Here is a 23,267-nt window from a genome sequence, read left to right as displayed (position 1 = left end):
TTTAAAAGATGCTTATTTAAATAATGGTTGTTGTTTTATTTAAACAATGGCTGCCTCTCTGTATTGATTTCCCTGTGAAGTTCCCTACAAATGACATGGGCTTTGCCATCTGACTTATGTTGGCTATAAGAACATATGATGCAAACACAGATGAAAACCACTTTTTCACTAGAGTCTGCTTTCTGTGAACACTGTCATCACATGAAGAAACCTGGGGCTAGACTGCTAGGGACATGTGGTTTAGCCAACAGCCAGCACAAACTACCAAAGTAAATGAAGTCATTTTAAACCAAACAGCTTCCTCAGTCAGGGCACCAGATGACTACACCTTCACTTGTGAACCAGACATAGGAACTGACCAGACTAGCATAGGAGCTGACCAATTAATTGAGCCCAAGATGCTAAACCACACACCTAGGATTGTATATGGAATCAGAAAAAAATGGTACAAATGAAACTATTTATAAAACAGAACTAGAGTCACAGATGTAGAAAACAAACTTAAGTTACCAAGGGGGAAAGAAGCAGAGGAGGATTAAATAGGGAGATTGGAGCAGACATTGCCTTTCTTTGGTATTGGAATGAAAACTGACCTTTTCCAGTCCTGTGGCCACTGCTGAGTTTTCCAAATTTGCTGGCATATTGAGTGCAGCACTTTCACAGCATCATCTTTCAGGAATTGAAATAGCTCAACTGGAATTCCATCACCTCCACTAGCTTTGTTTGTAGTAATGCTTCCTAAGGCCCACTTGACTTCACATTCCAGGATGTCTGGCTCTAGGTGAGTGATCACACCATCGTGATTATCTTGGTTGTGAAGATCTTTTTTGTACAGTTCCTCTGTGTATTCTTGCCACCTTTTCTTAATATCTTCTGCTTCTGTTAGGTCCATACCATTTCTGTCCTTTATCAAGCCCGTCTTTGCATGAAATGTTCCCTTGGTATCTCTAATTTTCTTGAAGAGATCTTTAGTCTTTCCCATTCTGTTGTTTTCCTCTCTTTCTTTGCATTGATCACTGAGGAAAGTTTTCTTATCTCTCCTTGCTATTCTTTGGAACTCTGCATTCCGATGCTTATATCTTTCCTTTTCTCCTTTGCTTTTTGCTTCTCTTCTGTTCACAGCTATTTGTAAGGCCTCCCCAGACAGCCATTTTGCTTTTTTGCATTTCTTTTCCATGGGGATGGTCTTGATCCCTGTCTCCTTATTTAACTTATATGCAGAGTACATCATGAGAAACGCTGGGCTAGAAGAAGCACAAGCTGGAATCAAGACTGCCGGGGGAAATATCAAGAACCTCAGATATGCAGATGACACCATCCTTATAGCAGAAAGTGAAGAGGAACTAAAAAGCCTCTTGATGAAAGTGAAAGAGGAGAGTGAAAAAGTTGGCTTAAAGCTCAACATTCAGAAAACTAAGATCATGGCATCCGGTCCCATCACTTCATGGAAAATAGATGGAGAAACAGTGGAAATAGTGACAGACCTCATTTTTTGGGCTCCTAAATGATTGAAGCCATGAAATTAAAAGATGCTTACTCCTTGGAAGGAAAGCTATGACCAACCTAAATAGCATATTAAAAAGCAGAGACATTACTTTGCCATCAAAGGTCCGTCTAGTCAAGGCTATGTTTTTTCCAGTGGTCGTGTATGGATGTGAAAGTTGGACTGTGAAGAAAGCTGAGTGCCAAAGAATTGATGCTTTTGAACTGTGGTGTTGGAGAAGACTCTTGAGAGTCCCTTGGACTGCAAGGAGATCCAACCAGTCCATTCTAAAGGAGATCAGTCCTGGGTGTTCTTTGGAAGGACTGATGCTAAAGCTGAAACTCCAGTACTTTGGCCACCTCATGCGAAGAGTTGACTCTTTGGAAAAGACTCTGATGTTAGGAGGTATTGGAGGCAGGAGGAGAAGGGGACGACAGAGGATGAGATGGCTGGATGGCATGACCGACTCGATGGACATGAGTTTGAGTGAACTCCAGGAGTTGGTGATGGACAGGGAGGCCTGGCGTGCTGCAATTCATGGGGTCTCAAAGAGTAGGACATGACTGAGCGGCCGAACTGAAATGAACCCCTAACCCTAACCCCATTCACTCCTCAATCTTTTTTATAAGGCATAAATACCCTGACAAACCATTCCTGAACAGAAAGAACTACCAGGAAGAGAGGGCATCACCGTATCCCTGGATAACAAATTTGAGGGTATAACAGGTGTGAGAGTGTTCAGATCACAGAAATGATGAGTGCACAATGATGGAATGGGAATATTTAGGGAGCACTGTAGACAGATTCTTTCAGCTGTGACAGGTTATCCCTCCATTCCAGACCACACTCTAAAGATCTCTCCAATAAGTAACATTTCCTTAGCCTTTGCCAAGCCCAGTGGTAAAGAATCTGCCACCAATGCAGGAGACACAAAAGATGCAGGTTTGTTCCCTGGGTTGGGAAGAGCCCTTGGAGAAAGAAATGGCAGTCACTTCAGTATTCTTGCCTGGATATTCCATGAACAGAGGAGGCTGGTGGGTTACAGTCCATGAGGTCTCAAAGAGTTGGACACGACTTAGCAACTGAACAACAACAACCCCTCTCAGCCCAGTTCAGGCCTTCTGTGCTCAGCAGGCTACACAGCGCATTAGGGGACCTGACACTTCACCTGCTGAAACCGGTTCAGTCCTCCCCTGCCTGTGTGCATGCTTGCTCACTCAGTCATGTCCTACTCTTTGTGACCCTGTGGACTGTAGCTCACCAGGCTTGTGAGTACTTGTGGGTTGCCATTTCCTCCTCCTGCGGATCCTCCCCACCCAGTGATCAAACTTGCATCTTCTGTGTCTCCTGCATTGGCAGGTGGATTTTTTACCACTGAGCCACCTGGGAAGCCTCCAGACTTTCCATTATTACCCAAATCTCCTTCACTCTGGGCAGAAGCAATGATAATTTATTGGCTATGCAAAGCTAGTATCTTCTCCTTTTTGTGGCTTTTCTGCCTCTGCTCTGAAGCACTAATGAGAGGGTTCAGATCGTGGGCTGTCTTTCCAATAGAAATCTGTTCATAGGGCACCTCCCCTTCATGCTTCATAATAGCCACCTTATTCCAAGAAAACACAACAGCCATCCAGAGCCCAGTGATTCCCTCCTGGCACTCACAGTCCTTGAAAACTGGGTCCTGTGTAAACTGTACACGAAACCTGGAGAGCTCAGCAGGCTACACAGCGCATTAGGGGACCTGACACTTCACCTGCTGAAAAGACCCCACAAACAACTGCCACATAGTAAGATTCTGCCTGCACTTCACATTGACTTCTCTGGGAAGCCGGGTGCAACTCACTAGTCCTTAAAGGTGCTCCCGCTACAGATGAGCAAACCAAATGTTACAGAATGTGAAGTGAAGTGTTAGTCACTCAATTGTGTCTGACTCTGTGACCCTACGGACTGGGGCTTGCCAGGCTCTTCTGTTCATGGCATTCTCCAGGCAAGAATACTAGAGTGGGTAGCCATTTCCTTCTCCAGGGGGTCTTCCCGACCCAGGGATCAAACCCTGGCCTCCTGCATTGCAGGCAGACTCTTTACCATCTAAGTCACCAGGGAAGCTCTTTCAATGTCATAGAGGTTCACGACATTGCCAGGCTGAGTTGGACAGTGAACGTGGCCTGCAGGCTTCCCATGCTCGCTTGCTCGGTCCTCAGGCCAGCCCCAGCCTTGTCAACACCTTGAACTCCACTCCCAGGTCACAAAGCCTCCAGATGCGGGCACCCAGCAGTCCACAGCAAACCTTTTCCTGACCCTGCAACACTCCAAGCGAAGTGCAAGCTGGCCCTTCCCAGGTTGGGAACATCAACAATAGACATCTGTTTCTCACAGGTCTGGAGCTTACGTGGTCCAAGATTGAGATGCCAGCAGATTCAGTGTCTGGAGAGAGCCTGCTTCCTCATTGAAGGCAGTTTCAGTGTGTCCTCCCATGGCAAGGGGAAAGGCAGCTATGTGGGGTCTTACATAAGGGCACTAATCCCAGTCAGGAGAACTCTGACCTAATCAGCTCCCAAAGGTCGAAATGCCTGATACTGTCACACTGGGGGCTAGGGCTTCCACATATGAATTTGGGGGAGGTACACATGGTCCGTCTATATAGAACTTGTGATGGGGCTTTTAAAAGTACTTCTGATAACAGAGGGGAGAGTTGTAGAGAAAACTTTCACTTCTTAGAGCATTTTTCACATTCATGTACAAAATATTGCCAGATGTATGGGTGATAAAGACCATATTGAAAAGGTCTTGGAAGGAAATGAGGAGAAGTTTATTGGACAATGGAGAAAAGGTTATACTTGTAATAAAGTGGTAAAGAACTTGGCCTAATTGTGTTCAAGGCGCAGTGTTTTGTGGAAGGCAGAACTGTTTAAATGGTTTAAAAATGAAATTGGATATATAGCATAGAGTGAACGAGACTTGGTGGCTGAAAAACAACAACATATTTGTTGACCACATTCTTATAGCCAGTGGAGCAAACCGGTTCCTTCTCATTGCTTATAATAAAATGCAAGAAGAGAGGAATGACTGAAAGGCAGGGTTATTGAACAAGAAGGAGCAAGAACTTAAATATTTGGGAGGCTCTTAGCCTAGAGGGCAGAGAGAATGAAAACCACAATCACAGAAAACTAACCAAATGGACCACAGTCTTGTCTAACTCAATGAACTATGAGCCACGCCATGTAGGGCCACCCAAGACGGACGGGTCATGGTGGAGAGTTCTGACAAAATGTGGTCCACTGGAGAAGGGAATGGCAAACCACTTCAGTATTCTTGCCTTGAGAACCCCATGAACAGTACAAAAAGGCAAAAAGATAGGACACTGAACGAGGAACTCCCCAGTCAGTAGTATGCTACTGGAGAAGAATAGAGAAATAACTTCAGAAAGAACAAAGCCACAGTGAAAACAATGCCCAGTTGTGGATGTGACTGGTGATGGAATTTAAGTCCGATGCTGTAAAGAACAATATTGCATAGGAACCTGGAATGTTAGGCCCACGAATCAAGGTAAATTGGGAATGGTCAAACAGGAAATGGCAAGGGTGAACATCAACATTTTAGGAATCAGTGAACTAAAATGGACTGAAATGGGTGACTTTAACTCAGATGACCATTATATCTACTACTGTGGGTGAGAATCCCTTACAAGAAATGGAGTAGGCCTCAGAGTCAACAAAAGAGTCGGAAATGCAGCACTTGGGTGCAATGTCAAAAATGACAGAATGATCTCTGTTCATTTCCAAGGCAAACCATCCAGTATCACAGTAATCCAAGTCTATGCCCCGACCAGTAATGCTGAAGAAGCTGAAGTTGAATGGCTATATGAGGACCTACAAGACCTTCCAGAAATAACTTTTTTTTTTTTAAGTCGTTTTCCTCATAGGGGATTGGAATGCAAAAGTAGGAAGTCAAGACATACCTGGAGTAATAGGCAAGTTTGGCCTTGGAGTACAAAATGAAGCAGGGCAAAGACCAACAGAGTTTTGCCAAGAGAATGCACTGGTATAGCAAACACCCTGCTCCAACAGCACAAGAGAAGACTCTACACATGGACATCACCAGATGGTCAACACCGAAATCAGACTGATTATATTCTTTGCAGCTGAAGTTGGAGAAGCTCTACATAGTCAGCAAAAACAAGACCAGGAGCTGACTGTGGTTCAGATCATGAACTCTTTATTGCAAAATTCAGACTTAAATTGAAGAAAGTAAGGAAAACCACTAGACCATTCAGGTATGACCTAAATCAAATCTCTTATGATTACACAGTGGAAGGGACAAATAGATTCAAGGGATTAGATCTGATAGACAGAGTGCCTGAAGAACTATGGACGGAGGTTGTGACAAGGTACAGGAGGAAGTCATCAAGACCAACCCCACCCAAGAAAAAGTCATCAAGACCAACCCCACCCAAGAAAAAGTCATCAAGACCAACCCACCCAAGAAAAAGTCATCAAGACCAACCCACCCAAGAAAAAGAAGTGCAAAATGGCTGTCTGAGGAGGCCTTACAAATAGCTGTGAAAAGAAGGGAAGCGAAAAAAGCAAAGGAGAAAAGGAAAGATATACCCATCTGAATGCAGAGTTCCAAAGAACAGCAAGGAAAAAGAAGAACCTTCCTCAGTGATCAGTGCAAAGGTATAGAGGAAAACAATAGAATGGGAAAGACTAAACATCTCTTCAAGAAAATTAGAGATACCAAGGGGACAGTTCATGCAAAGATGGGCACAATAAAGGACAGAAGTGGTGTGGACCTAACAGGAGCAGAAGATATTAAGAAAAGGTGGCAAGAATACACAGAAAAACTATACAAAAAATGGTCTTAATAACCCAGATAACCACAATGGTGTGATCACTCACCTAGAGCCAGACATCCTGTAATGCGAAGTCAAGTGGGTCTTAGGGAGCATCACTACTAACAAAGCTAGTGGAATGGAATTCAAGCTGAGCTATTTCAAATCCTAAAAGATGCTGCTGCTAAAGTGCTGCACGCAATATTCCAGCAAATTTGGAAAACTCAACAATGGCCACAGGGCTGGAAAAGATCAGTTGTCATTCCAATCCCCAAGAAAAGGCATTCCCAAAGAATGTTCAACTACCACACAATTGCATTCATCTCACACGCTTGCAATGGGCTTCCCTTGTGGATCAGCTGGTAAAGAATCTGCCTGCAGTGCAGGAGACCTGAGTTCGATCCCTGAGTTGGAAAGATCCCTTGGAGAAAGGAAAGGCTACCCACTCCAGTATTCTGGCCTGGAGAATTCCATGGACTGTACAGTCCATGGAGTTGCAAAGAGTTGGACACAAGTGAGCAACTTTCCCTTTCACACGTTAGCAAAGTAATGTTCAAAATTCTCCAAGCGAGGCGTCAACAGTATGTGAATCGAGAAAAGGCAGAGGAAACAGAGATCAAATTGCCAACATCTGTTGGATCATCGAAAAAGCAAGAGTTCCAGACAAACATCGACTTCTGCTTTATTGAATACACCAAAGCCTTTGACTGTGTGGGTCACAAAAAACTGTGGAAGATTCTTCAAGTGATGGGAATACCAGACCACCTTACCTGCCTCCTGAGAAATCTGTATGCAGGTCAAGAAGCAACAGTTAGAACTGGACATGGAACAACAGACTGGTTCCAAATAGGAAAAGGAGTACGTCAAGGCCGTGTATTGTCACCCTGCTTATTTAACTTATATGCAGCGTAGATCATGTGAAATGCAGGACTGGATGAAGCACAAGCTGGAATCAAGATTGTCGGTAGAAATATCAATAACCTCAGATATGCAGATGACACCACCCTTATGGCAGAAAGTGAAGAGGAAATGAAGAGCCTCTTGATGAAAATGAAAGAAAGTTAAAAATCTGACTTCAAACTCAGCATTCAAAAAACTAAGATCATGGCATCCCGTCACTTCATGGCAAATAGATGGGGAAACAATGGCAACTGTGCCAGACTTTCTTTCCTGGGCTCCAAAATCACTGCAGACGGTGCCTGCAGCCATGACATTAAAAGACGCTTGCTCCCTGGAAGAAAAGCTATGACCAACCTAGACAGCATATTAAAAAGCAGAGACATTACTTTTCTGAGAAATGTCCATCTAGTCAAAGCTATGGTTTTTCCAGTAGTCATGTACAGATGTGAGAGTTGGACCATAAAGAAAGCTGAGCACCAAAGAACTGATGCTTTTGTACTGTGGTGTTGGAGAAGACTCTTGAGAGTCCCTTGGACTGCAAGGAGATCCAACCAGTCCATCCTAAAGGAGACCAGTCCTGAATATTCATTGGAAGGACTGATGCTGGAGCTGAAGCTCCAATACTTTGGCCACCTGATGCGAAGAACTGACTCATTTGTTAAGACCGTGATGCTGGGAAAGATTCAAGGCAGGAGGAGAAGGGGACAGCAGAGGATGAGATGGTTGGATGGCATCACCAGCTTTTGGACATGAGTTTGAACAAGCTCCGAGAGTTGGTGGTGGACAGGGAGGTCTGATGTGCTGCAGTCCAGGTGTGCTGGGGTCATAGAGTCAGACATGACTGATTGACGGAACTGAACTGAACTGATTGAAAAAAAATATATCCATGTTTGGAAGAGAAGATCAAGGGTGTGACTCAGTGTCCCTTGGATAAGGAAATTAGTATTGGGTGTGAACTGGGAATTAATCAGCTACCTCAGCAGGAAAACTGCCAATTTGGAGTGAAGATGGGAAGCAACCAATAAATGCTGTTGGACTTCGTGGATTTTACAGGATGAGATGATAGAGCTATTCAGCTGTGAAGTGTGTTATACTTTTAGACAAGTGACGCATGACCCCAAAGGTGACTCAGATCATCAGGGTCAATTCCTTGGTTTCAAAAATGAGAATCTTTGACTTGCTTCCAACAAGATAGACTGTCCCTGTCTGAACTACTGGAGGCAGGGCTGTCTGACAAAGATCTAGGGGCATGACACCTGCCCAGCAGAGAATCAAGGGTAGGACCTCTGCCCCACTGGCTTCAGCAGGCAGAGCTTCAAGCCAAAAGGGATCCTCAGGCTTTCAGATCTTGTAATTTGCTCTGCTAGGTTTTGGGTTTCCTTGGGACATGACACCACTTTCTTCTTTCTAAGCTATAAGTAAGCTACCTCACATGGAAGGTGGAACTTTGAATATGAAATGGATTAGTGTAAGGACCCTGAGAACAGGAGATGGTCCTGGGTTACCTGGGTGGGCACAGTGTTATCACGTGATCCTCCTACGTGAGAAGCAGGAGGGTCAGTGAGAGATGGGACGAGGCTGCACTGCTGGGGTGACTCGCTTCACTAAGGAGCTGGGACACACATGGGACTCAGGTACCGCACAGCGCTCTAAAGCTCTGCGTCACACCGCCCAGCCCCCACACCTCTGCCCTGGAGGGGCTGCTCTCACACCCCTTTTACTGACAGGGAAGTCAAGGCAGGAGGGCTGGGCATACAGTGGTTTCCCTGGCGTGTGCCCGGCAGATGGGGATAGTGTTCTTGTCCAAAATTATTCTTCTGTTTCACAGATTCTTCTGAGATTCAGGTGATGGAACTGGTTAATGATTGCCAAGTTTCTGCCTCATTCCACACTAGTCTCCACATGCTGAGAACTTCCCCTTGCACGCACAAAGTCAGACTTTAATCTTAAGAGATAATAACAGATGTCTATGATGACTCTTCAGATATATTTTAGTCTTAAAATATAGCACAGGATGATGCTACCAGAGAGCCTGAAGGAAGAACTTCACATCCTAGGGAAGATAGCCAAAGCTGTATTATTTTATTTTTTCTGAACAACAAAATAGCATCTGTTTTCCTCTTTGTGACTCCTTTATAAGACATACTGACTCTGATGACTGGGTAGCTCTATTTTTCTCAGAAGTTTAGTTTAAACTATACTGATATGTTCTTACTTACCATGATTTCTAGGAACTCCAACACAAGCTAAGTCATAGTTTGCTCTAATTAGTTTAATTAGTTTGACACAATCCTTTTGCACTTTGCTTTCAAGTTCTGTCTGAGGAACGTGGCCTGGAAAGCAGTGTCTCTGGCACAGCTGGTTCCCTCTGGAGCCTGGGCTTGTAGAGTCCTCACAGAGGGGATGCAAGGGAGCCCGGGGTTTCAGGGTGTTTGCACCTCACACTTTTGAGCGGGGAATGAGACAGAGTTTGTAACGGGGCGGGATCTTGCCAAACCCCATTGCAATGGGGCTGAGGTCGATATCCTTGGGGTCAACAAGTGACTTCAAGTTAAAGTGCTGCAGGATGGCGGCCAAGAGCAGGAACAGTTCCATACGAGCCAGGCCTTCTCCAACACACACCCGCTTTCCTGGAGGTGACAAGGACAGTAAGACTCTGCCCCAGGCCAGGTAGCAGGGGGAGAGGGGGTGGGAAGAAGCCATGTGCATGGCACCGAAGCAGAACTGGGCCCCATCTACCCACTGAACGGGGGCCCAGAGTGGATTTCAGTGTAGGAGGATCAGGGCCTCAACCACCAGCTCTCAACTGCATAAACCTGTGGTAGTGGGAGAATCGACTCTGCCAGTGCTCAGCCTGATGTCCTGGGGGAAGAAGGGGGGCCCACGTGGAAGGCAGTGCTCTCACATTGAGGGTCACAGTTACAGACTTGGTCACAGACCTTCCCTCACAGCACACCGAGGGCAGGCCTTCCCTGGGGAGGGAAGACAGCCCTATGATGGGTCCAGGTGACCGAGTACTGGGTTTTGCTCAGTGATCCTTGTTTAAAATTATTGAGAGGCAGGCAATATAGCTGTGAAAGAGTTCACCAAGTTCTATTAAATGAAGTATCTAAGGAGAAAAATGACTCATCCTCAACTCAATCTCAGGACTTCCAGTGACAAGATGTCATTTAACCTCTCTGCACAGGGAAGAACACACTTGGGTCAGGCTGGGGTAAGGGGCACGATGCAGATCACACGTGGAGCAGAGATAGGAATCAGGGACAATCCCACGGAAGGTGCTGCCTCTGAATGCTTCTTACCTGCAGAAAACGCCTTAAAATGGTCACTGTACTTGAACTTTCCATTTTCATTCAGAAAGTGCTCTGGTTTAAACTTCTCTGGTTCGGGAAACTCTTGCCTATCATACAAGACAGAGTCCAGCGTCGGAATTATGACTGTGCCCTGGAGGGAACACAGGCCACCTTGGTCAGTCAGGTTAACATATCACAGGCTTTCATCTGGGGGCCCCCAGTTGAATTTTACATTAGACAAATGGTACATTTCCAATTGGAGAAGTTTTTTGCCTAAGGGCAGATAGCAGGTGGAGTCGTGACTAAATGGTGATGAGAGTTCTCATCTTCTTGGGCCAGCAGCTTCTCTGAGTGGCACATCCAAGGCTGGATGGTACTGTTGTCTGTTCCTGCTTCTGGGACACACCACAACCCCAGGCACCACCTGAGGAACCCCCTTCCCAGAAGCCCTCATTGCTGGGGTCACCAGGTCCACACCAGGCCTGCTGGGGGAGGGGCACTCTGCAGGTAGGGATGCTGGCCCAGCCCTTAGTGTTCAGCAACACCTGCCAAGACAGGGTGTCCTTGGCCCCATCCTGTTCCCTGGAAGGCAGCTGATCTGCTGGGTGTGCACTGCAGGCTCACATCTGACCTTGGGGATGACATATCCTCTGAACACTGTGTCCTGGGTTGCTTCGTGGGGCAGATTGGAGGGAATAAGGTCGATGAATCGCTGAATCTCATGTACCACAGCATCCAGGTAGGGCATGTCCAGCCTGTCCTTGATGGCAGGGATTCGGCTTGGCCCAATCACCCTGTCAATTTCTTCATGAAGTTTCTCTGCCAAGATATGCATGGAATAAATGCATGACTTCAGGCTGGCTCAACACCCATCCATAGACCCAGTAGATGTTTATGGAGCTTCAGATTATTGGATAATTCATCCACACATGTCAGTAAGAGCTAAGCTCAGTGAAGTTATGTGCAGTCTACAGCATTTACATGTCTATTTATGGACTCCATTCTCCTAGCTGGTCATGGCTAGTCCAGTGCTTGTCTTCATGCCAGGAGTAGAGAATTAAAAAGGGCCTTGGGGATTTCTAGCAGGAAGAAAACTGTATTAATTGTTACCCCAGGCTGGCTTGTTGCATGCTTCTTCGGAGTATGGAGGCGAATGGAGAATGGAAACAGACAAGCATGTCGCACTCCTGAAGGGCCTTGGAGGAAGGACTCTGGAAGCCCCTCTGGCAAAGGCAAGAGCAGCCTTTGGCAGTTGCTTGGCCTTGCTAGGTTTGAGGCTGCCTGTGGGCCTTTGTAATATGTTGAGAGGACTACACAGTGCCCTGCAGTATGGTAACCAAGTGAAAAAATTTCAACACATATGACAATACAGATGGTATTACTTAGTAAATGGTAAATACTTAGTAACTGGTAAATGTAAGAAGCCCTCCATGGGACGCTGCACAGCACTCCAGGAAGACTGCAGTCTGGGGTGGCGGGGAAGCCAGGGAGGTGAGGAGTGTCCTCGGCTGGCTCTGCAGCCTTTCTTTTCAAGAGCTCTGAGTCAGTACTCCAAAATGTTAACACGTTAAATTTGGCAATGGGTGTATAGATGACTGTCATATTTATTTTCTGTCTTTTTCTCTATACTGGAAATTTGTCATAATTAATAAAATAAAACCATTTTGGAGGCTGTGGACCTCCTAGTACAGAGTGGTCAGAGCGCCTTCAAAACTGCCCCAGACCCACAGGGGCTCTGCTCTGTGGACTCCGGGCTCCTTCCCCTTACTTTTCTGTCCAATCGAAAGGTGAAGGCCTTGGAGTCAGATGGAGCAGGTCTGACCCTGGATGGGTCACATACCCATGTTCCCGAGGTAATAATTTCATGCCCTTTCACATCAGCCTTCAAGCCCACAGTGTATTAAAGGGCTAGTGCCCACACCTGGCACACAGCAGGAACCAAATTATCAGCAGCAGCAAGAGGCGTGGCTACGGTGGTGAGGGGTTCCGTGCAGTGGGGACCCCACCGCAGCTCTGGGCCAGCCCAGTGAGGGTGGGAGGCTGGAGCCTGAGCACGGTGATGGCTCCTCTGCCTCCTCTTTCCTTCGGTGTTGGTGCTGACCAGCCTGCTAACATACAGTACTACTCACCTACAGGCTGGGGTGGGGGCTGTTTCTAATGCCTGATGCTCTGCGCATGCAGCCCCCAAAGTCATGCCTGATGTGCCCCAAGTTCACCTGATCCAGGTGCTGGGGAGGAGCCCTGGAAAGGAGGGCTGGACCCAGGGCAGCAGGCAGACTTGTAATGCTTTACTGGGGGTTCCTTCTGGGATCCCTCTTCCAATCTGGTGAGATAAGCCAGGAGGTCTTGCCCCTGCCCGCTCCTCCCTCCCAGCTCTTCCTGAAAGGCCGGGTCTTAGGGTGATGAGCACATGTTCACTCTCTCATAAACAGATCATGTCCTGGAGTGGATTCTGGAAGTATGGCGTTTCTTCACTGGACTTTCTTTCGCAATCTGGGTGTGTCCGTGGGTGTGGGAGGGCTGAGTGCCAGGTGCCTGTCATGTACAAGAACACTTCCCCAAGAGCGTTCCTCCAGTGACCCCAGTGTCACTCCCTGTTTTGCAGACAGGGAGCTGAAGCCTGAATGTTCCAGGCTGAGGGACACAGGGTCTCCGTCCACGTGTGACAGCCACAATGTCGAGTCCTGGCCTATTACTTGTCCTACCTTCAACCTCCGGGTATTTCATGAGAATCAGGAGCCCGTATCGCAGGGTGGTGCTGGTGGTCTCTGTCCCTGCAAAGAGCAGGTCAGCCACAGTCACAGCGATGTTTTCCAAGGTGTACACAGGGTCCGCACTGTGTTTTTCCTGTGGATGAGAGACAGGAACTCAATGAGGAAACATCTTCAGGTGGATGAAAAAGAGACCCTGTGTCCCTGAGCAGAGGCGCACCTGCCCGCCCTGCCTGCTCCTCGGGCCCGTCCTGCACAGAACCGTCAGCTCCATTGCACAGTGAGGGAACCAAGGCTCCCAGCAAAGGACCGTGGGGGCGCTGAGAGACTGGCGATCCTTCTGTGCCCCCAAGGGCCCTCCTGGGGGCTGAGGCTCTTCCTGGCCCTGTGCCATGAACTCCAGCAGCCCAGGGCTGACTATGGGGCTCCTGCAGGGCTGCCCTCGGCCTCCTACTGCCCCCACAGCTGGGCCTTTCAGTCCCAGGAAGCAGGTTATAATGGGAAGAGGGGTGCGAGGGGCCCAGCAGATGGAGGAGGCTCTCAGACAACTGGAGCAAGTCATACAGCGAAGCCAGGTGTGGCGCTCCAGAGCCTCCTGTGGTGCCAAGGAGAGAGAAGTGTGGCCAGTCTGGGAGGGGACCCAAGACACGTCAGGGAGCTTGTGTCGGAAGGGCTGCACCCCCTGAGGCCGTGCACAATTGGGAGTTAAGTGCTGAGGAGGAATGCTGGGGGCCTCTCCCCAGATGAGACACAGCCGTTAATTGATCAGAAGTGGTTAAAAAGCATGGGTTGGAGGAAGCTAGTGTGAGGGTCCCACTCACCCAAATCCACACCCCCTAGACAGCTTCCCCAAGAGAAGCCATCTTGTTGGTGAGCTCAACAGACAGCAGAGTGCAGCGTGGCCCGGCAGGCGGGCCGAGTGTCGATGTGTGTGGAGGTCATGCTGAAGCCACTGCATATGTGTAAAACTGAGAGCATCAGGATGTACCCAGTGTGGGCGGCATGGACACCACAGTGCAAGTCATCATATAAACCTGAAAAAAGCATCCCCTGCCCTGCAAACCCATCTCGTAACAGCCGAGCGCTCAGCTCCACCTCGTCCGGCAGCCGCGAACTGTGAGTGTACCTTGGCCATTTCTATCAGCATGGTGTCTAAGAAGCCTCGGGGGCAGCTGGGCTCCAGGGACTTCTGGTGATCCTTCACTCTTTCTAAAGCATAACTTTTTACTTCAGACACATTTTTCAGTAGCTTTCTATGGCTTCCAGGCAGGTACTGTAGGTAGTCTGGGAAATTATTATAAAGCTAGAAAGAGAGGGAGGAAGGGAGAGAATTTTCTTACTATACACATTTTTTCTGGATGCAATAGCATTTTGTGTGCCAGAATAATAACCTTCTCCAAACCCAAATTTATGGCTGTCCATATTGTATTATTTGGAACATTTTGGCTAAAAGTATCTTTTTGGGCACCACTCTATGAGTGCCGTGTGAGTTCTGTGGTGGGAACTCGAGCACATAGGCAGAGGCACTGCCTGTCTGGTGAGTATCAATTTAAAGAGGAAAACAGTAAGTGTCCCAAGGCTAGCTAAGTGGAACTGCAGGCTCCATGGAAGTCTCCAGAAGGATCGTTCATGCTATCTAGTCTTGTGTGCCCATCTGTCCACACACACACAAGTGACCCTTCTTATCTTTTTCCTGCTGTAAACCATCAAATTGAAGCAAGGGTGCAAAACAGGCAGGAGAGAGGACAGCGCTTCACCTGGATCCAGGGGGTGCTGAGCAGGTAGAAGTTCTCGTTGAGCAGACTCATCAGCCTCAGGCCCGTCTCGTCTTTATAGTCAAAGCGTTTGTGGAAGAGGATGTCAGAGATGACATTGTAAGGCGCGAAGCCGATGACAAACGTGGGGTCAAAGGGCTGGCCTGGAAAACAGGGGCTTTGAGAGGGCATTTGCTGTGGGCGTGGCAGGAGGGGCATTTCCAGTCTTGTGAGGAGACACCCTAGAACCATGAGAATTCTTGGGACGTGGTGGAAGTGTGAGCCGCTTGGGTTTTCCTTCCTTGTCAGTGATTCAGGACACACCAGCTACACCCTCGGTATCACCTTAGCCCCAGGATCAGAGGGGAAACCACCCTGTGAAGTGGCATCTGTGGGCTAACCGTTGGAGGAGGGTGGGTGTGAGCCCCAGGCTGTACGCACCCTTGGTCTTCCTGAGCACGTCCAGCAGGAAGTGGGCCTCCCTCTGGATCCGCTGCTCATTGCCCTGTTTTCCCATCCCTAAGTCACGGAGGGTGGTCAACGAGAACCGTCGGGTGTCCCGCCAGGTTGGTCCATTGTTGAAAATGACCCCTAAGGAGAGGAAGCAGGAGAACCGTTACTGCAAACGTTTTTGTCAGGAGGAGGAGGGCAGGAGTAATGGGCTCGGCTCTGCAGGGAACACTGAGGGGCCCACTGACCACACAGGGACCAACGCTCTGGTTTGCAGGGAGGCCTTTGGTGTGGAGCCTGGTTTTCTCTGTTGCTCATGTACGCTCCTCAATCACAGCCTCCTTGCTTCCTTCACTATGTCTTGCATCCCCCACGATAGGGGGACCATGCCTGACTACCAAGAAGTGCCTCCCGCCTCTTTCCTGCCTCCTGACTAATTCCTTTGAGGCCATTTTGCTTTTGGTGATTTTTTCTTTTTTTTTTACCACCAAAACATTTCGTATTAGGGTGTGTGGCTCAGCTGGTAAAGAATCCGCCTGCACTATGGAAAACCTGGGTTCGATTCTTGTATTGGGAAGGTCCCCTGGAGAAGAGAAAGGCTACCCACTCCAGTATTCTGGCCTGGAGAATTCCATGGACTGTATAGTTCACGGGGTCACAAACAGTCGGCCAGAACTGAGCAACCTTCACGCGAGAGTAGCAGCACAGCCAGTTAACACCATTGTGACGATTGCAGGTGAACAGCGTGGGGACATAGCTGCACATATGTTTCCATTCTCTGAAAATCCCCTTCCATCCAGGCCGGCACGTAACATTGCCTTCAGTCATTTTTGACCCTCACGTTACAGACGCCTCGACTTGCACTTCGTGGCTTCACAGCAAGTCCTTACTAACATCCAAGGCTACTGCCAGCAGACCTCGAGATGTGGGAAGCCCTCAAGCTGCTTCCCGCCTGCGTGTCCAGGTCTGAGGAAGGCTGTGGCCCCAGTCTTTCCTGAAGGAAGTCTGGCCAGGCCCGAGAGGACACCTGGATGGCCTGCAGAGGAAGCACCAGAGGGGCTGGGAGAAGAGGTGTGTGACCCAAGGAGGCAGCCATGCAGACAAGCCCACAGATGGAGAGCATGACCACTGATGGGTGTGTGGGCATTGAGGAGGCCCATTTAGAGATACTCTTCACCAAGTTAAAAGTACAAGTAGGACTGAGCTCAGGGTCATGCGTTCAGGTGTCCTGGCGCCGATTCCTGTGGGACATTGTATAATGGGCCAAGTGGAAGCTGGGTATGCAGCAGAGCAGCCCAAGGGGGCACCTAGGGAAGGGACATTCCAAACTCATGGGTGTCTACTCCCTCAGCCTGGCCAGGCCTCGGGCAGCTCTGGCCCTCCACGCTGCTGGCCCAGGACACAGGGTGGACAAGCAAGCATGCCAGGGATCGGGGAGTGTGTGCTGAGGAGGCTGGAGAATGGGGCAGAGGCTGCGCCCCAAGGCCTAAGGGCCTGAGACGCTAGAGGAAAGGCAGGAAGCAGAGGTGCTGGGGGCCGCTCTGAAGAGCACGTGGTGAGGAGAGGAGGTGGCTGAGGAGGGAGGGGCGGGGAAGAAGGGAGTTTAAAAATGTTTTGGGGAGAATTGTGTAGAAAGAAAAGAAGATACAGAAAAATGTAAGAAGAGACAAAGAGAAAGAGAGATACAGGGGCAGAGATGGTGAGCCACAGAGACATGCAGATAAAGAGACAGATCCCAGAGGAGCGCCATTGTTTGGGACCAAACAGGCAGAAACGGAGGCAAGGAAGCTCCCCTTCCTGAGCCTCAAAGACTGACTGAAATGATGGCCGGCCCTCTCAGCACATTGACACGCAGCTGCTGCACCATACTATGGTAACCGAGACCATTCACGTCATTATTCCTGGGGACCACAGACCTGGTTCCAATGTCTGGTTGATGTGCAGGGTCAGCCCCAGGCCGTGTGGGACATGCAGTGCGTGTCCCACAGTGTGGGACAGGCAGGGGGTAGTCAGGCGCCTTGTGTCCCAGCTGCAGGATGGGGAAGCCGGCTCTGCCTGACTACTTTCAGGGGCACATGACTTGCACCAGGCCTCCCTGACGCCCCTGACCATGGTAAAGCTCTTTGACTCCAGAACTCCTGCCCTCCCAGGGCTCTCCTCCAGTAAACCTCCTCTGTGTAAATGACAAAGCTTAGGTGCTTAATTTGGTTTCAGGAGCTCCTAAGAAGAAAAACAAAAGCACAGTATCTAAGACAGACAATCAAATGCCTCAGAAATGCAGACTGGAAAAATAAGGCAAGAAGTCCATATACAAATGTAAGCACATCAATTTGGAAATTCTCCATAAAATGAGTTTTCCAGAAGCTCATCACCAAAATTGAATCAGGAAGAAGTGAGGGTTCCAAGTTTTGTGGGTAGAAGGGACGCTGTTTCACATTAATCTGCTTTAGAATCTCACTTAAACACCAGAGAGCAAGCGACGAAGGACAAGTGGCTGAGGTCGGAGGACAGCAGGGGCCGGGAGCCCTCAGAGCTGGGAGGGCAGGAGGGGCGCCCCCACCAGCCAGTGTCCACAGCCCTCCCAGGACCTCCCAGGAGACGCAGATGGTAGAGTCTGAAGTCAGGACTGTGGAAAATACTCCAATAAAGACCAGTTAGATCCCCAGGCCTTCTCCCCTGCATAGGGAACTCTTGGGTCTGGAGCCTGGGGACTGGGAGAGGCAGAGGAAAGAGGGGTCACAGGGACATCTCAGCGCCCTCTTCCTGATCTAAGAACAGCCCCGGGTGGGACATCAGAGGCCCCCTCAATGGAGAAGTGGGTGCCATTCATGGGTGAGGGACCTCAGTAGATGGAGCCCCAACACCCTGGAGCGATTGAAGCTGTGAGTGGAAACAGCTCCCGGGAGAGACTGGGGACCCAGGGAGGCAGAAAGGTCTGTGGAGGGAGGCACCGCTGGGCCAGACAGCAGAAGCAGCTTCCTCTGGCCTGTTTCTCTATGAATATGTCTGTCTTGCTGGTCAGTGGGTGGATGTTCCAGGTCTTGTCCACTCTGGTGTGCAAGGCTCACGCAGTAGCTTTCATCAAAACACGCAGAGCAATGACTGAATGAACGAATCATCGCCTGACTTGTCTGCGGATCACATCACCTTTCTGTCTTTAGCAAGTTGTTACTGTCACTTCAGGGCCTCCCCCAACATCTCCCCCAGCACCCCGACCCCAAGTAGGACACACCGTTGTTCTTGTGCACCTGGAACCCAAGGTTTTCTCCTCTGCCAGAAAACTCGTTCTTGTAGTCAAGCAGGACCTCCTTCACGGGCTTGTAGCCATGCACAACCACGACACGCCGAGAGCCCAGGTACAGGGTGAACAGCGGCCCGTACCTCTCTGCCAGCTGCGGAGACCAACAGGCCACGGGGTGAGCCAGCGCTGCCTCCAGGGGAGGCCCATGATTTAACGTGATCCCCAAGGCCGCTGCTGTTGGCCAGGAGAACCCAGAGAGACCTAGGGAAGGCCCTCCCCACGGTGGCTTCTTCCACAGGGAGCGCATCCCGGTGCAGGCACACTTGGCCCACGCACCTGGGTGCACCTCGTTCCCCTCCCTCCCAGACACAGTTAACTCAGAAGGCCTGGCCGACTCCTCCCATCCTCCTGAGGTCTCTCCGCGTGACTGCCCCCACCACCTCCAGTCTGCTGTCCCTAGTCAAGGTCCTGGACCCTAGGATTCTGTTGGACACCCTGGATCTGAACTGTCCAGAGTCCCCAAGCCCATCTTCCTCCCTGGAGCGTGAAGCTCATCAGTGCCTTCTAAGCGGCTCTGTGCCCTAGGACATTCTTTTGTTAACTCTTTTAATAGATTCATCAATGCATTTAGCTTCTAGAGTTATGAGCTCATTCAGTGGTCACAACAAATGCAGTAAGAGGTGTGTGTGGGGGTCAAACACCTCACTTTTCCTCCTGTTCTTTGGCACTTAAGGACAGCTGCAGACTGACGCCCAGCCGGTGTGCGTCAGGTGTCGGTGCAGGCCCCTCCTTGCGCAGCAGCGGCAGGCACGGCCACACCGGGCTGCCAAGCCACCCAACGACAAGGCAGTTAGCACTGCTCAAGCAGGGCCTCGGGGCAACCATGACCAGTGCCCACTGAGCACCATGCCCAAGCTGCATCGGTAGCGTAACATTTGGATTATCACTTTTGGGTGGTGTTGGTAATTCAGTTGATTCACAACAAGCTGGTATTGAATTATTATTTGTCTGAGAGTGAGTTGAATGCTCACATATTACATCTAATTTCTGAATTCTCCCCCCTCAAATCAACAATATTTCTCTTACCCTGGTGAAGGATTTGGGAATGTTCTTAATATCCAGTTGTAAAAGATTCCCGATGATGGGCAGTGGGAAAGGGCCAGGGGGCAGTTTCCAGCTGCTGTAGATGTGCTTCCAGATGGAGATGAGCAGCAGGGTGGCCATCCACACCAGCAGGGCGACCGTGATGCCCAGGGCAGCCATGGTGCCCTTGGGGGATCTGCCGACTTTTGAGGATGCTCCCATGGAGAGGCAAAGCTTTTATAATGCATTCTTGAGAAGGAGGGTGAGCAGCTGACCAATGCACCTTCCTCGTCCTCCAGCCCAAGACATTAGTTTATTATTAGCCACTGTTGGCCATCATTTCAAAGGCTGATCCCTTCAGTGGCAACTCATTAGAACTTTATCCAGGAACCCACATGGCCATGCCTGGGCTCTGCCAACACTGGCTGCCGACACCTGCACCATGTCAGTAAACACAGCGTCCAGGGCGCTCCACCAGCCCATAGGCCAGAACGTGGGGTGGGGACTGTCCTCCCTTTGACATTGGGTGGACAAGGAGCAGTAAGGTCCTACTTATATGGGTTTGTTTCTGGTAGGATTTATGTAAGGCAACATCAATTCTGTGCCGATCATTTCCATGGCAGAGTGCCTGACCTCCTGGTGCAATTCTCAACCCCTGAGCAAGAGTTTTGTCTGAGCAGCCCCAATGGTACTGAATCACCAGCAGCCAAACTCCTGGCCAGAGAAGAAAAATTCAGCACCCGAATGTTAGTCCACTTTGTCAAATCAACTGGCAGATTCAGTAGAGGGAAAAGAAGAAGAGTTGACCAAGTGTGAAAAAGTTAATCTCTGACTATTAAAAAAGGTACATGTTCATTATAGAAAATTAGGGGATAATTACTGTTTAGAAGCATTTTGTCAAATTCTAAAATCAAAAATATTAGAATTTTTATTGTGTTAAAATCCATGAGCTGAGTAGACTTTGTATTTTAAAATGTCCTATATTTATTTGTGCCGGACACCACAGAGCTCCAAATTGTTTCTGTTATAATGTTCTGGGTATTTTACAGAGGTTTTCTGTGTGATTTAATTCTGTCCTCTATCTGGTGACATAGGAAGATCTTAATTAACAGGTTCTAATTTTATACTTTTAAATAAGTGATCCATCTCTATGTACAATACGAAATATGAAGGAAAGCGAAAAGAACAAAAATCACCTCTGTAGGGGGTGTAGCTCAGTGGTAGAACATGTGCATTGCATATACTTAAAACTGAGGCTGCATTCCACACACTGACTTCTAAACCACTCTCCCTCCCAGTCTATTAGCAGTGCCCCTTGATCTGTATTCAGAACTACAGCCATGTTACTGGTGTCCGACTTGTATCTCCCTGTGCTGTGAAGGGGCGTTGACGTTGGCGGGAGTCTAGGGCCTGTTTTGTGCCCTGTGGGCTGGTGGGCTGAGTGCCCTGTCGAGGTGCATGTGCTCTGTCATCCCCCCCAGGGGCTGATGTGGGATGGCAGAGCCCCATCCCCAGCATGGAGACAGAGCCTCCTTGACCCCTCTGTCCTCTTCTTCCACCCTGCCAGGCAGATGTGTCCACACAGCATTTTTTTCTTTTTTTTGGTTTGTCCTTCCTGTTGGTGCTGGAGGGTCAGGAAGGGTCAGCCTTCCTTGGGGCTCCAGTTCAAGCCCTGACAGGTGGGCATGAGGACAGGACGTGTGTGAGGCAAACCAGGCCCCATGGCTCCCACAGGCCAAAATAACTACATGTGGCAGCTTATCTGAGTGTGTGCATCCTGGAAGGGGGCCCAAGGGAGGGGAGGGTGAGCCTAGACCTCCTGGGGTGCAGCACGTGGTCTGGGGCCAGGCCCCGCCATTCTAGGTTCTCTGTGGAAATGCTCTGGGATGGCCCAGCAACAAATTCTAAATACAGGTACAGATGTCTTTATAAAGTAATGAAATTTTTGAGTGTATCTTTTCAGAAGAAAGTCTTTTTTATTTGTCTTATATCTCATTCAGGTGCCTGCATCATCTCAAACAACGTTGACTAATCGGGATGAAAGAGGTGGCCTTGCCCTTGCCTGGCAGGAATGGGTACTTCTCCATCAAGTGTGTGGTTGATTGGTTGTGGCAAAAAGGCAACCATATTGTGACAATGTTCTTCTTTCTCTAGTTAACAAGGAGTATTTAGCAGGGATGAGTATTGAGATAGTAAAATACCTTTTTAACTGAGACAGTCCTAGGATTTTTCTTTTTAAATCTGCTGGTACGATGCTGGATGAACACACTTTCATGTACGCGCAGTCTTACAGCTCTGCTTCCCAACCAGGAGTTTCATGGAGCCACACTTCTTTACATGCTGATGCTTCAACGTGTTGAACAGTATTTTTAGTAGTTTTGCATCTACATCCATAGGTAAAATTGGGCTTCAGATTCTCACGTCTTATTATGTTCTTCTATTAGAGTTGTGCTAACTTTAGAAACAATTGAAATTATCTTCATCTTTTTCTATTGTCTGAGATATTTTAGAAATTATTTTAAAAACTTTTGTTTGTTTATTTATTTTGGGTTTCACTGGGTCTTTGTTGTTACACGCAGGTTTCTCTGGTTGCGGTACACAGGCTTCGCACCGTGGCAGCTTGTCTTCTTACGAAGCACAAGCTTTAGGCTCGCAGGCTTCGGTGGCTGCAGCACAGGGGCTCAGTAGCTGCGCGTGTGGGCCCTGGAGTGTGGACTCGGAAGTTGTGGCCCATGGGCTTAGTTGCACCACAGCACGTGAAATCTTCACAGACAGGGATTGAGCCCATATCCTCTGCACTAGAGGTAGATTCTTATCCACTGCACCACCGGGGAGTCCCTGGGATACTTTAAATTGTTAGGGAATTAACTTCGAAACTTTGAGAGAAATCACAGGTAAAACAATATGTAAAGGACTTACTGAAGTTGTTATTCAGTCAGTAAGTCCTGTCCAACTCTTTGTGACCTCATGAACTGCAGCACACCAGGCTTCCCTGTCCTCAAGCATCTTCCAGAGTTTGCTAAAACTTATCTCCATGAGTCAGTGATGCCACCCAACCACCTCATCCTCTGTCGTCCCCTTCTCCTTGTGCCTTAAGTCTGTCCCAGCATCAGGGTCTTTTCCAATGAGTCAGCTCCTCCTATCGAGTGGCCAAAGTATTGTAGCTTCAGCTTCAGCATCTCAGTCCTTCTAGTGAATATTTAGGGCTGATTTCCTTTAGGATTGACTAGTTTGATCTCCTTGCTGTCCAAGGGACCCTCAACAGTCTTCTACAGCACCACAATTAGAAAGTATCAATTTTTCAGCACTCAGCCTTCTTTATGGCCCAACTCTCACATCTGTACATGACTACTGGAAAAAACATAGGTTTGACTATGGACCCTTGCCAGCAAAGTAATGTCTCTGCTTTTTAATAAGATTTTGGAGCCCAAGAAAAGAAAATCTTTCACTGTTTCCATTTTTTCCTCATCTATTTGCCATGAAGTGATGGGACCAGATGCCATGATCTTCGTTTTTTAATACTG

The 23,267-nt window shown here is 48.6% G+C and overlaps 1 protein-coding gene and 1 long non-coding RNA gene across 2 annotated transcripts; one reads left to right on the top strand and one right to left on the bottom strand.

Annotated features, from left to right (window-relative positions):
* Positions 1-9,265: 9,265 nt before the first annotated feature.
* LOC102416619 (cytochrome P450 2E1) lies at positions 9,266-19,970 on the bottom strand. The gene is made up of 9 exons (XM_006070973.2): positions 19,747-19,970; positions 18,652-18,811; positions 15,411-15,560; positions 14,973-15,133; positions 14,342-14,518; positions 13,210-13,351; positions 11,136-11,323; positions 10,514-10,655; positions 9,266-9,841 (listed from the first exon to the last, which is right to left on the bottom strand). The coding sequence occupies exons 1-9, from the start codon at positions 19,963-19,965 to the stop codon at positions 9,651-9,653; spliced, it is 1,530 nt and encodes a 509-aa protein (XP_006071035.1). The 5' UTR covers positions 19,966-19,970; the 3' UTR covers positions 9,266-9,650.
* A 282-nt stretch (positions 19,971-20,252) lies between these two features.
* On the top strand, positions 20,253-21,956 carry LOC112581538. Its single transcript, XR_003106105.2, has 2 exons — positions 20,253-20,587; positions 21,744-21,956. It is a non-coding gene; the product is annotated as an uncharacterized LOC112581538 (long non-coding RNA).
* Positions 21,957-23,267: the final 1,311 nt, after the last annotated feature.

This window comes from Bubalus bubalis, chromosome 23, assembly GCF_019923935.1.
Source record: "Bubalus bubalis isolate 160015118507 breed Murrah chromosome 23, NDDB_SH_1, whole genome shotgun sequence".
Taxonomy (NCBI): Eukaryota; Metazoa; Chordata; class Mammalia; order Artiodactyla; family Bovidae; genus Bubalus; species Bubalus bubalis.
Note: the sequence above shows the minus strand (reverse complement) of the source record. Positions and strands in the feature narration are given on the sequence as shown.